The sequence below is a fragment of the Bufo gargarizans genome, chromosome 8 (assembly GCF_014858855.1).
Source record: "Bufo gargarizans isolate SCDJY-AF-19 chromosome 8, ASM1485885v1, whole genome shotgun sequence".
In the NCBI taxonomy this organism is placed as follows: domain Eukaryota; kingdom Metazoa; phylum Chordata; class Amphibia; order Anura; family Bufonidae; genus Bufo; species Bufo gargarizans.
The window spans coordinates 117,665,499-117,680,392 of record NC_058087.1 but is presented as its reverse complement, the minus strand read 5'-3'; the positions used below and the strand labels follow the sequence as shown (position 1 = coordinate 117,680,392).

At 40.3% G+C, this 14,894-nt stretch overlaps 1 protein-coding gene across 3 annotated transcripts in view; it reads left to right on the top strand.

Moving 5' to 3' along the window:
- VPS16 (VPS16 core subunit of CORVET and HOPS complexes) overlaps window positions 1-14,894 on the top strand; it is a 517,606-nt gene that overhangs the window by 233,699 nt on the left and 269,013 nt on the right. For all 3 annotated transcript variants that reach the window (XM_044302613.1, XM_044302614.1, XM_044302612.1), the window contains exons 13-14: window positions 3,524-3,651; window positions 8,867-8,902. In XM_044302613.1, coding sequence (XP_044158548.1) covers window positions 3,524-3,651; window positions 8,867-8,902 — 164 coding nt within the window. The remainder of the gene's footprint in view (window positions 1-3,523; window positions 3,652-8,866; window positions 8,903-14,894) is intronic.

Below are 14,894 nucleotides of genomic sequence, written 5' to 3'. Positions count from 1 at the left end.
CCCCATCTTGTTCAACCCCCCCCAACAGACCTATCTATCACGATCAATGGCTGCACATTATCCCCAGTAAACAAAGCCCGCTGCCTTGGCGTGACCTTGGATTCTGCCCTTTCCTTCCGACCGCACATCCAAGCCCTTTCCACCACCTGCCGCCTCCAACTCAAAAACATCTCCCGCATCCGTGCTTTCCTTAACTTCGAATCTGTGAAAATACTCGTACATGCCCTCATTTTCTCCCGCCTAGACTACTGAAACATTCTCCTCTGTGGCCTTCCATCTAGCACCCTCGCACCCCTCCAATCTATCCTCAACTCTGCTGCCCGACTAATCCACCTCTCACCTTATTACTCCTCTGCCTCTCCCCTCTGCCAATCCCTTCACTGGCTCACCATTGCCCAACGAATCCACTTCAAAGTACTGACAAACACATACAAGGCCGTCCATAACCTGTCCCCTCCCTACATCTCTGAGCTACTTTCCCGATACATCCCCACACGCACTCTCCGATCCTCACAAGACCTCCTCCTCTCCTCTCCTCTTATCGCCTCTTCCCACAATCGACTCCAAGATTTCTCCCGTGCATCCCCCATACTCTGGAACTCGCTACCACAACATATCAGACTCTCACCTACAGTGGAATCCTTCAAAAGAAACCTGAAAACCCACCTCTTCAGACAAGCCTACAACCAATGACCCTGCTGCCTCTATACCGCCATGACCAACTTAACCCGCACCTACTGTGTCCTTCTCCCATACCATGTAGATTGTAAGCCCTCACGAGCAGGGCCCTCTCTCCTTCTGTACCAGTTTGTAACTCATCTTGTTTATGTTTAGTACAATTGTCTGTGTTATGTATGTGCACCGCTTATCATATGTACAGCGCTATGGAATGAATGGCGCTTAAATAATAAATAATAATAATATCTCACAATGACATATGCATCAAAGGCTGGCAACAATTTATTTTTTTCCCCAAACGAGTGTTTGTTTAACTGAATTTGACAGCAGTATATAAGCCTGTAATTTCACACGTGCTGATGCTGCAAGGCCTGAAAATAGTGTTTTTTGGCAAAAAAGTGTGTTTTTAAATCCCCAGAAAATGATGGCTGTATTTCTAGCTTAAATTGCACACTGACTAATCCATATGTTGTATATTGTCCCAAAAAATGTCCCAAAAGCTCAGATGCAGTGCTGGTGCACTGAGCTTGCTTAAAATGGCCGCCGCCCACCTAACTGACTTATTAAAGTTATTTTTTTTCGGTCACTGGGCTCAGGGCAGGATAAAAAAAATTGGGCCCTGCACCCACAAAACACAATGTATGTAGATTGCTGAGTTAGATTCTGATTTTGAGAAGAAAGTCTCTCCCTGAAATCACCAGCAGCATCCTCTTCCTACACTAAGCACAGCAGAGTGATGTGCAGTGCTACGTACCTCCATCTGATATATAGGCTGGGTCACATGCTACACTGGCCAATCACAGCCATGCCATTAGTAGGCTGCTCTGCAGCTTTTCAAAAAGCGCCAAGAAAGCGCCGAACACCGAACCTGAACCCGAACTTTTACTGAAATGTTCTGGTCCGGGGTACAAAAATCCTAAAGTTCGGTACGAGCCCGAACTTTACAGTTTGGGTTCGCTCAACCCTAGTTTTTGCATATCATTGTACTGTAGTTCCCTGCTTATCTTTCGTTCTAATCCTGCCTGTAATGATATCTTCACTATGTATAGATAAGACAGGATCTACCATTTACAATAGCATTTACAAAAGCTAATCTTTTCTTTCTTTGTAGAAGGACCCCTGCACAGGCCAAAGAGCATGCCTAGGAAACTCCCATAGAAGACAATTAGGTCCCCCCCCAAGACCACTGTGTCTATGGTCCCTGTGGCTGCATTCGTAATGCTTTCTAAATGTTGTTAAGAACAGCTCAGGCAAGATGGCAGCCCCCATAATCATGTTCAGGAAATATAACTAAAATGTCTCTAGTCAGAAATCAAAATGAGATCAAAAGGATATGTGTTGCTATCTGGTTTTAACTGGCAGATAACATTTTGGTGATTTTAATAGATCGTAATGAGACTTAAAAGGGGTTGTTGCTGGCTTTTTTTGCAGGTCACAGAGCATGGCTATAAAACCTCCCATAGAAGTCATTGAGGTCCTCTACAGACCACTGTGTCTATGGCCCATGTGGCTGCCGTAAAGCAACTTTCTTAATGTTTTCTAAATGCTGTTAAGAGCAGCTCAGGCAAGATGGAAGATCCCATAATCATGTTCAGGAAATAGAATAACAAAATCTGTAATCAGAAAATAGTAACAGACTAGAAAAAAGGATATGTGTTGCTGTCTGGTTTTAACTGGCAGATAAACTTTTTAGTGATTGGATAATTTTCAAACTGTGATGTCATGAGTGACAGCAGCATGAAGTATTGGAGTGGTAGCACTGAAATGTAGGTGATTTGGAATAGTGAGCTTAACAATATCTTCACTGGTTTAAAAAATTAAGCCAGACAGAATATTGATCCAGAGATCTGTCAGATTACTGCCAGGGGCCGGGAAGACATTTGTTTATCTTTTTGGAGAATTGGGTCTCTGCCATTTAAAGGGAACCTGTGATGTGGATATTTGCTTATAATCTAACTAATTATATACAATTATTAACTACTAAAAAGCACCTTAGATGTATTTATGTACTGGTGTGACAGATGGTTACCTCATAATATACACACAAAGATGCCACATGCTAATGAGCTGATTTGAGTCCAGCGTGATGTCAGTGAGTCCAGCGTATATTTAATTCAGAGCTATAGCCACTCCCCTGACCACCTGCTGCTGAGTCATATGGAAAATAACTGTCATTCAGCAGCAGGTGGGCGGGGAGAGTCAGGAGCTCATGAATATTCATGACTTATCATTATCAGCTGGAGCTTTTCAATACAAGATGTTGGCAGATTGACTGGGTCAATTAAAGAAAGTGACCCAGGATTTTGCTAAGAGAATCAGTCACTTATTTATGTTGCCCTTAGTTAGGACACCATAAAACTGGTGACAGGTTCCCTTTAAAGAGTGAATTTTGCCTTAGTCTGGATTAACTGAGGTTTGTATATGTAAAAAAAAGTTCTACTTTATAGACTTAGGGGGTAATTTTATTAAAACCGACGTTTTAGATGCTGGTCTTAATAAAGCCCCTGCCCTGGTGGTGGATCGCTGAAGTTATATAGAGACACCGGCCTCTACATAACTTTAGCGCCTGTCCCCTTTCCCGCCCATGCCACCCCCACTCTTTTAGCAGGTTGCAGGCGTATTTAAGTTTTTTAAATGTACCCCTTAAGGTCTTTTTTTTTTAACTCCCGAACTGTGCAACAATGTATGGATGAGTTCGCATATACAGTACTTAAGTTGTTAAAAATTATTTTTAGAAAAAGTATTGCCGAACATCTTTATCTTCCATTACAAAGTACATATCTTTTATTTTATCTTTATGATTTATTTCAACATGTTCTAAAACAAAGTTTCTTCCCAACTGCAGGCTGCATCTTTTGGAAAATGTTTTCTAGAATCATATTCACCTTCCGATTTTGTAACAATGTGTCATGATCTCCGTGTACTCAACACAATCAATGAATACCAGATTGGCATACCTTTGACCATTGTACAGTATCCTTTTTAGTTTTGAATGCACTAAGAAATTTTTCTTTGTAATCCTGTTTGTCCACCAAGATATTCATTCTTGTTAAGAACGCTTAGAATGGCATATCTACTACATTTCTTATAACTATAAGAACTGCAATTTCAAAAGTATAAATTACAGATGTTCAAAGTTTTCAAACCCTTTAGAATTTTTTTTATCTGCATAATCAAAGTTTCACCAGATTTTAGGGATTACCTAAATAACAAATGAGTCAAACATATTAGACTTGGTCATTTATTTGTTTAGGAAAATTATCCTATATTACATGTCTGAGCGGCAAAAGTATCAGAATCTTTGCGTTTAGTATCTGGTGTGACCCTCTTGTGCAGCAATAATTGCAACTAAATGTTTCCATTAATTGTTGATTTCCCTGCACATTGGTTTGGAGTAATTGTAGCTCATTCCTGCGTACAAAACAAAAAAAAAGTTTCATCTCTGTTATGTTGCTGGGTTTCCTCCCATTAACTACTGGCTTCAGGTCCTTACACATTTCCTTTGGATTAAAGGGGTTTTCCCATCTCAGACAATGGGGGCATATGGCTAGGATATGGCTCACCTACACCGAGAATGGAGCCCCGAAAGTTGTGCAGGGCGCACTCCTGAGCGGTGGCTGCGCAAGCGTGGTGCAATCCCATTCAGTACTACTGGGAGAGCGATTGGTGGTTGCTGGACTCGGGAAAACCCGGAGTCCTCAGGCCACCACTTTCTCCTCTCCATTCTAAGTGTCGGTGCAGGTCCCACACCTATCAGACAAATGTGGAAGATCCTATCGATATGCCCCTATTGTGTCAGATGGGAATACCCCTTTAGGTCAGGACTTGGCTATTCCAAAATGTTTACTTTATTTTGTGGAAGAAGGACTATGTGTGTTTAGGGTTGTTGTCTTACTGCATGACACATGTTTAGATTCAGCTCACAGACAGATGTCATGACATTTTCCATTAGAATTTGCTGGTACAATACTGAATTCATTGTCCCGTCAAATGGCAAGCTGTCTTGACCCAGATGCAGCAAAACAGACCCAAGCCATGATACTGCCACCATCGTGTTTTTCGGATGGAATTAAGATTTTATGCTCAAATACACCATTTTTCTTTCTCTGAACATAATACTTGATACTTAGACCAAAAAGTTGTATTCTAGTCTGACCATCCACAAAACTTTGTTCCAGTAGCCTTCTGGCTTGTCGAAGTAAACTGCAGATGAGCAGCAATGTTATTTTTGGAGAGCAGCAGCTTTCTGTTTGCAATCCTGCCATGCACACCATTGTTGTTCATTGTCCTCCTGCTGAAAGACTGATGAAAGTTAACATTAGCTAATGTGAGGAGGACCTTTAATTGCTTAAAGGTTACATTGGGTTCCTTTGTGACCTTGTGTACTATTACATACCATGCTCTTGGCGCGATCTTTGCTGATCGACCACTGCTTTGGAGAATTTCCTTCATTTGTATACAGTCTGACTGTGGATTAATGGAGTGGAAACCCTTTAGTGATGTTTTGTGAAGATCAGACTTTGATACATCACAAAGTTATTCACATCGGATTGTCATCCCATTGATTGAAAACACCTCCTTTGAATTATCTGGTATTTGCTAAATTCACACTGAATGGCTGAAAACAGGTTATTTTTGGTGGCAAGTTTGTAATTTAGAGGTTTTAGAGGAGTTTTTACAAGACTATTGAGAGTATTTGGTTGAGATTTCTCTGCTTCCCCACTGACTTCTGTAAAAAACACAATCAAACCTGCTTCCAAGAAGTAAGATGTTACTCAAGAATTCTGAAAAATTAGCTAGTGGAAATAATCAGATAACCATTTTATACTGTGTGCACAAGTTGGAATTTTTAACATTAAACTCAATGAGGATGCATGGTGAGTTTTGAATGTGGATTTAACAGTGGAAAACGCGCTTATTAGTGTGTATTTTTTATTTTAGCGTATTGCACCCTAAAGGTTCCAATGCAAGGTGCAACCCGGCACCACTAATGACCACGCTTGGGTATGGGGTGTGCTCAGACCTCTAGTACCGCAATACTGCTTAAGATGTGTGTCTCCATCACATATTTTTAGCCGGTTTTGGAGCAAGAAAAGACCACTATTTTTATGAAATCTTGTGAGTGCCGTGTTCTCTCTTCATATTGAATGCCCTAAAGGTTTACATACAAAGGTGATATTGGATAATTTTCCTCAATAAATGAATGACTAAGTATAATATTTTAGACTCATCTGTTTCATTTGGTTATCTTTATCTACTTTTAGATGTATTATTAGGTAAAATTTATCCAGAAATATAGAAATTCCTGAAGGATTTACAAAGTCTCAAGCACTAGTTTGTTAATAAAAAATAGGAGATTCCCCTTAAATTAATAGTAACATAGTAACAGCCCAGGGCATGTATGAGCATGAGTCAGGTTTAATACCCTTTTTGTTACACGGCCTGTTCTGGTCTTTAGGATAGGTCTTTTTTTCATTGCTCTGAAACACACAACTATGTATCCATATCGTAGCTTATTATGTAGGAAGGGGGAGGGAAAAAAAACTTAAAGAGGTTGTCTGCTTTTTATATTAGTGACCTCTCTACAAGAATGGTATTCAGTATCAGATTGGCGGGGGTCGACATCCGGCACCCCCGTTGATCAGCTGTTTCAAGAGAAAGCGGCGCTCGTACGAGCATAAGTCATCAATATAAAAAAAGCTGGCAACACCTGTAATCTGGCGCTAACATACAAATAAAAAAAAAACGTATAACCTATAACCCTTATGTCCAGGTGCAGCCTCCTCTCTATTACCAGTTAGTCAAAGCGTTGTTCCTGAGATTCATTCTTCAGAAGTGGACCCACACTTTTCGGACTTTTATTGGTGTGGATATGCCAAAAAAGTTCAGGTACAGCAATCCCCTTAAAGGTCATTCATGTGTGTCTTATACAATACTTGTGCATCCACACAGAGATGTAACTAGAAAAGGCTGGGTCCCTTAGAAAACTTTTGGATGGGGCCCATACCCTCTGACCGCAAAGTGTACTCTTATTAACCTTAAAAGGGTTGTCTGAGATAATGAAATATCTCTAACAAGCCCTCTAATAGTCTGGAAAAAAAAAAGATAAATTAATTTCTTATATACACCCCTTTCTTCTGTGCTATTCTTTGTAGCACTGGTTCAGTCACTCTTCTGCTGCCTGTTTAGATGCTGGGATATGATCTTAAGCTGAGGACAGTAATTGGCTGCAGCGGTTATGTGCCATACACTTGCTGATTGTGTTGACAGGTTGAGTATAAAATGGTATTTATTTGATGTTATTGGAGGGCTTGTCCAACATTTTGGATTATCTTGGACAACCCAGTTAAAGTAGCTCCTCCATTTTTTTTATCCCAGAATCATGGAGATTATCAGCATTTACCATTAGCTGTAAAATGTTGATAATTACCACCAAAATAATCTAGTCTAGAACCACCAGCCTAAAAAAATAAAAATAAATCACGGACACATCTATTTTTTCACTGAACTAAGAAAAAAGTTTCTTATTTTTATGGACTGTCCATATGTTTCTGGACGGTTGGCAACCCTAATAGATACACACACACACACACACACACACTTACAGGTGCAGCTAATGTGGAGGTGAGAGCATGCATGCATTGCATAACTTGTGGATTCACATACATTATTAAGTGCCACACTGTATGCATGCATGCTCCCCCTCCACAGTTACTGTATCTGCGTACAGAGAAATGTATATACATGTAATGTAGGAGCACATGCCAAGAGGATGTTCAGTCCTCGAAAAAGTAGTGCCACAATACACAGAGTCAGAAAAATACAATATACAGTGGCAGAGATTGGATGGTAGGTGGCAGAAAAACTTCCCCAGGACACCCCCCCTTCTCCTTTGAACTGTTCAACTTAAAGTTAGGCCTCATGCGCACAACCGTTCTTTGTGCCTATGATCCTTTCTGCATTTTTGCGGATCACACATGGACCTTTTTATTTCTATGGGTTAAAAAAAATGCCGGAGTTATCTGTGTTCTGTCTGCACCTGTGCGGCCATTCTACAAATTATAGAATGAGTCCTATTCATGTCTGTTTTGCAGACAAGAAAAGGCAGTTAGTTTTGTTAGAAAAATGCGGAATGCGCACAGCCGGTATCTATATTTTGCGGATCCGCAGTTTGCACTCTAGCACTGGTGCCCACTGCTTACTTGTGACTATGGCTCTCAAACTACAAAGGCTGCGCCATGCCTGTCTGCTGTAGACTGTTGTGCACAGGCTAGAACCACAGTCAATACACCTGCACTCCCATGTTTCACTGAAGAAGATGGCGCCATTCCTACTTCCAACAGTAACTATGCTTTGTCCATGCACCACACTCCCTCCCTGCCAGCCTAGTGTTGCCACCAGGTCCTGCTGGCAACCTCTTCTCCTTATCACACTGATTAGCACTAGTTGCTAGCGTTATAGAATGACATTATACAGTGCAAAAATAAAGTTACAAGTGGGTGGGCATGTGCTGCGGGCCTCCCTAATGCCACTGAATATATTAATGACTCAAAGGACATGGCAAGGCACCTATTCAACTTAGATTATTTACAAATGGTCCATGAGACCAACGAAGCCTTTTTTTTATACCATGTGCCACTAGTTCAGTCATAAAACATAACCTTTATTTGCTCACTGTTAAATGTCTACTAATCAAATAAAAAAATAAAATAAAAAAATATCAGCTGTGTCTGTGGATATTTTGTAAAGTTATCTGTTTCCAACACTGCTTTATAATTGTAAAATTATTACATGCAATTACAAATAGCCAAATATTGCTTATCTGTTTTGGACTTTTCTAAACTTTCTTTACTCATCGCTATGAGTATATGAGTAAGGACAGTTTATATGTCCGAAATGTGTATGCGTCATTTGGCTGTCTGCAACTGCAGAATTTTTGCAATTGCCTGAATAAAGCTTCAAGAGATTTTAATGAAGGCTCGACTATTCTGCCTGCTTCATTGGCAGTTTTTGATGCATGTTTTGTGCCAAAGTCAGAAGTATGTATGTGTCACTACCCTTGTTTGTTTTTTCTTTTTGGGAATTTTGACTGAATAGCTGACATTTGAGCTACCCATAGGTAATGTTGAGAATGAAGACTGAATATTGGTATTTGGTAAATTTGGTATTATCCTTTACATTTCTGCAGATACAAACAACTCACTGTCCCAGTCCTTCTAGACAGGTATTGTTTTTTCTCAATGCTATTCATGTATGATGATAGTAATTTATTTCCTATAGGTCAATTGTAATTAAGTGTGACAACGTGTTGGCTTAATTTGGTATAAGCAGCAAAGGTCAAAGCATAATTTTTCTGTTTTATCAACATGTTAAGCAGGTGGTAGTTGTGCAATGGCGTGATGATTGGTATAGTGCCTTGCAAAAGTATTCACCGCCCCCTTGACTTTTTTCGTGTTTTGTTACATTACAGCCTTAAGTTCAATGTTTTGTTAATATGAATTTTATGTGATGGATCAGAATACAATAGTCTAAGTTGGTGAAGTGAAATGAGAAAAATATATAAATAAAACTATTGTTTAGAAATAGAAAACAGAAAATTGGCACGTGCGTTTGTATTCACCCCCTTTGTTAGGAAGCCCATAAAAAACTCTGGTGCAACCACTTACCTTCAGAAGTCAAATAATTAGTGAAACGATGTCCACCTGTGTCAATCTAAGTGTCACATGATTTGTCATTACATATACACACCTTTTTTGAAAGGCCCCAGAGGCTGCAACACCTAAGGAAACCAAACACTGCCATCAAGACCAAGGAACTCTCCAAACAAATAAGGGACAATGTTGTTGATAAGTACAAGTCAGGGGTAGGTTATACAAAAAATATCCAAATCTATGATGATCCCCAGGAGCACCATCAAATGGAAAGAACATGGCACAACAGTAAACCTGCCAAGAGACGGCCGCCCACCAAAACTAATGGACCGGGCAAGGAGGGCATTAATCAGAGAGGCAGCAAAGAGACCTAAGGTAACCCTAGAGGAGCTGCAGAGTTCCACAGCATAGACTGGAGTATCTGTACATAGGAAGATCAATAAGCCGTACGCTCCATAGAGTAGGGCTTTATGGCAGAGTGGCCAGAAGAAAGCCATTACATTAAGCTAAAAACAAAAAGGCACGTTGTGAGTTTGCGAAAAGGCACGCGGGAGACTCCTTAAATGTATGGAGGAAGCTGTTCTGGTCTGATGACCAGAACACCTTCCTCCATACGATGACAAAAAGTTAACTTTTTGGCCATCAAAGAGATGCTACAGATCGATCTGGCTATGTTGGAGGTGATAAGAACATAGTCCTGTCACTTTACAATTGACTATTCAGTTTAGAAAAAACATTTTTCCCTAAAATGATGAAAATTGGCTTCTACCACAGTTTTTTTTTTGCCTTCCTCTAGATCAACTTGCAGGATAATGCCTCATGTGCCATCCATTCAGTACATTGGGGAATGTGCATGAGGCCTTACAGGCTGAACTGGATGGAGAGATGTCTTTTTTCAGCCTTGCAAACTGTGTTACTATGTTTAAATTATTTTTCGTTAAAAAGAACAAAACCATTACAGCAGTGTCTTCTTTGGAAAACCAGAAATATTATGTGTGCAAGCTTTCAGAGTACAGGGGCCCCTTCATCAGGCAGAAGTACAAATAAATGACTAGGAGAAAGGTACGACATTTAAAAGATGTTACACATTTGTACATGGGGTGGTGATACATCACCAACATAAGACAGAACAATAAAACTATAGTTATTGTTACAGATAGACTTACATTACAGAGGAAACAAAATAGGCTGCTTTTGAGAGCTCCATTTATATAAGCGGGCATATAACGCAAGTTTGCGCATCACGTGTTTGATTTAGGTGTGTGTTTGTATAAGTGTGCGACTTTAGATTAAGTGACTTCAGTGTCAGGGAGTTCAATGGGGGATTGCAATAAATCAGTTTCTTATTACCGCGTTATATTGTATTTTTCGCCATAATCTCCATTAGTATGTGTTTCATAATTGACAGCGCAGTCCAGTGCACATCTTGTCTGATGTATGCAGTCCTGGAACAGCTGTTCAAGGGTGTATATCATTGTTCAAATTGTGAGCAAATTACCTGTTTGGAATCACAAATTAAATATCTAAACGGGCGAGTTTCAACACTGAGAGGTGTTAACAATTTGAAAAAGAGTTTGCTGCTCACTGAGCAAGCACGCTATGGGGAAGATGTGGGGAGGGTGAAAGCGAGGAGGCTGAGGAAAGTGAGGTAGCTAGCTGGGTGAGGAAAGTGAGGTAGCTAGCTTAACAGAAAGCGGGGTAGAGGGAAGAATGCCAGGGAGGCTAGCCATGATTTGTCACACTCTAACAAGTTTGCACGGTTGGCAGATGAGGGAGATGTCAGTTCATGGACAGCACTGCTGCATCTGAACACTTCCTTTGCCAGTCATGGGAATGTCAGACAGGTGCTACTAGTGGGAGACTCTATTATTAGGGGCACAGAAAGGGCAATCTGTCACAAAGACCGTGATCGCCGAACAGTGTGTCGTCTTCATGGCGCTAGAGTTCAACACATCGCGGATCAGATTGACAGATTACTGGGAGGGTCTGGAGAAGACCCAGCAGTCATGGTCCATATTGGAACCAATGACCAAGTTAGAGGAAGGTGGAGAGTCCTTAAAATTGATTTTAAGGATTTAGGTCAAAAGCTTAAGGTAAGGACCTCAAAGGTAGTGTTTTCCGAAATACTGCCTGTACCACGAGTTACACAAGAAAGGCAGTGGGAGATTAGGGAGGTAAACAAGTGGCTCAAAAACTGGTGTAGGAAGGAGGGCTTTGGGTTCCTGGAGAACTGGGCCGACTTCTCTCTTGGCTACAGGCTCTATCGTAGGGATGTGATGCACCTCAATTGGGAAGGGGCAGCTGTGTTTGGGGAGAAGATGGCTAGAAGGTTGGAGGGAGTGTTTAAACTAGGGACTGGGGGGGAGGGTAATTACATTATAGGAGGGGAAGATAGTGCAGATAGAGACCGGGGGCAAGTTAATGGGACTGGGGGAGGAATGGATGGAGGGACTAGAACAGTTCAGAAGAAAAGGTGTAGGGTAAAGAAAATATAAACAAAGCTCTTAAATGTATGTATACTAATGCCAGAAGCCTGACTAATAAAACTGGTGAACTGGAATTAGTGATGTGTGAGGAGGACTTTGACATAGTGGGAATAACTGAGACATGGCTACATGATAGCTATGACTGGGCACTTAATGTACAGGGTTACAGTCTGTTTAGAAAGGATCGCCAAAACCGGAGATGGGTAGGGGTCTGCCTTTATGTAAAGTCCTGTCTAAAGCCCACAGTCCGAGAAGATATAAGTGAGGGACATGAACATGTGGAGTCATTGTGGCTAGAAATGCATGGATGCAAAAATTATAATAAATTACTAATAGGAGTTTATTATAAACCACCTAATATACGAGAGTCCACAGAAAATCTACTACTAAACGAGATAGACAAGGTGGCAAATCATAATGAGGTGGTTCTTATGGGGGACTTCAACTACCCAGATATAGACTGGGAAAATAAAAGCTGTACATATTATAAAGGAAACAGGTTCTTGGCAATAACCAAAGACAATTACCTTTCCCAACTGGTTTAGGACCCGACTAGAGGGGCGGCCATACTGGACTTAGTATTAACCAATAGACCTGACAGAATAACAGATGTGCAGGTTGAGGGACACCTGGGAAATAGTGACCATAAAGTAATAACCTTCCAATTATCCTTCAAATTAGTGTTTCTACAGGGAGGAACAAAAAAGTCCTCAAAAAAAAAAGTACTGCCACAAAATAGGATATTTTTTAAAAGCATCCTAAAATCTAATTGTGAGAGGTACATACCTTTATGGAAATAAAAGGTTAAGGAACAAAAAGAAACCAATGTGGATGAATAGAACTGTAAAGAAAGCAATAAATGACAAAAAGAAAGCATTTAAATCACAAAAACAGGAGGGTGGCGAGAAAGCTCTGAAAAACTGTAAGGAAGAAAATAGAATATGTAAAAAACAAATAAAAGCCGCCAAACTAGAGACCGAGAGATTAATTGCCAAAGAGAGCAAAACTAACCCTAAAATATTCTTTAATTATATAAATGGTAAAAAGTATAAATCTGAAGGTGTCGGCCCTCTACAGAGCAATGAGGGGGCAGTTGCAGAGAGCGACGAGGAGAAAGCAAAGCTATTAAGTATTTTTTTCTCCACTGTATTCACTGAGGAAAATAAACTGTCAGATGAAATGCAGAATGTATAATAAATTTTCCATTAAAAGTGCCCTGTCTGACCCAGGAAGAAGTACAACAGCGACTTAATAAGATTAAAATAGACAAATTGTCAGGGCCAGATGGCATACACCCCCGTATCCTAAGAGAATTAAGTAATGTCATAGCCAGACCCTTATTTCTGATATTTACAGACTCTATACTCTATGTGGTGCCAATATTCAAAAAGGGTGCAAAAAGAGACCCCGGAAACTATAAGTAAGTTTAACATCTGTTGTGGGTAAACTGTTTGAAGGTTTTCTAAGAGATGCTATCTTGGAGGATCTAAATGAAAACAAGCAAATAACATCATATCAGCATGGCTTCATGAGGGATCGGTCATGTAAAACTAATTTAATCAGTTTCTATGAGGAGGTAAGTTCTAGACTTGACAGCGGCAAATCAATGGATGTTGTATATTAGGAGAAAATGTCTGTATGCGGGTAAGTAACTGGCTCAATGATAGAAAACAGAGGGTGGTTATTAATGGTACACACTCAGATTGGTTCACTGTCACTGGCGGAGTACCTCATGGGTCATGATTGGGCCTGATTCTCTTCAATATATTTATTAATGATTTTGTAGAAGGCTTGCACAGTAAAATATACATTTTTGCAGATGACACTAAACTGTGTAAAGTAATTAACACTGAAGAGGACAATATACAGCTACAGATGGATCTGGATAGATTAGAGGCTTGGGCAGAGACATGGCAGATGAGGTTTAACACTGACAAATGTGAGGTTATGCACATGGGAAGGAATAATGCAAATCACCCGTACATACTAGATGGTAAAACACTGGGTAACACGGACATTGAAAAGGACCTAGGAATTTTAATAAACCGCAAACTAAGCTGTAAAAAACAGTGTCAGGCAGCTGCTGCCAAGGTTAATAAGATAAAGGGTTACATCAAAAGGGGCATAGATGCCCATGATGAGAACATAGTCCTGCCACTTTACAAATCACTAGTCAGACCACACATGGAGTACTGTGTACAGTTCTGGGCTCCTGTGAACAAGGCAGACATATCAGAGCTGGGAAGGGCTCAGAGGAGGGCAACTAAAGTAGTAACACGTTTTATTATTATATTTTGAGATATTGTAGGTCCTCTCATCAATATTATTCTCTCTACAGTCTATTTCTGGACCCTTTTAAAATAAACTTTTTATTATTTAACTTTAAAATAAATGCCCCTTAATGGTGGCTTGATGTCATACAGAGAGTGCAAGCCTCCAGCCGGCTACTCTTATAGCATCCACAACACTAATGACATACAAACAATACAGACTTACACAGTGTACAATGTGAATTAGAAGGTCAATGGTTAGTATGGGAGTTCTTTCCCTAGTGCATACTCCTTCTAACCTTTGCCCAGGGGTCGCCCCTGATGGTGGGGTTCCTTGTCCGCATACCTTCTCTACTTTCCCTGCAACACCCTAACAGTGATAATGTAGTGTAAACAATTAACAAAAATATGATACTACCACAACATAGATGATTGTTGTACAATGCAATGCTCCAACGCGTTTCGCCCACTCAAGGCTCCTCAGGGGGTCTTGGTTCCAGTAATACAGATAATATAGTAAAAACTTGTTACAGTGTCTATCTAGTGATACCACTTATTGCAGTGTCTAGGTAAGTGATACGATCACCGTATATGCATTATTCCATTTGTCGTGTAAAATGAATATTGCAGACGTAATAATCAACAATGGTACAACAGACCTTATCAGATGCGGGCTGGGTATCGCGCTAGCTCCTGTTTTGATAGTAGGGGCTGCTACCTGTAATCCAACATATATAATAAGAAACAAGTACTGGATGCAAGTGAAGATATATACAGAGAGACCCTTAGTCAAGGTCATACTCTTTGCT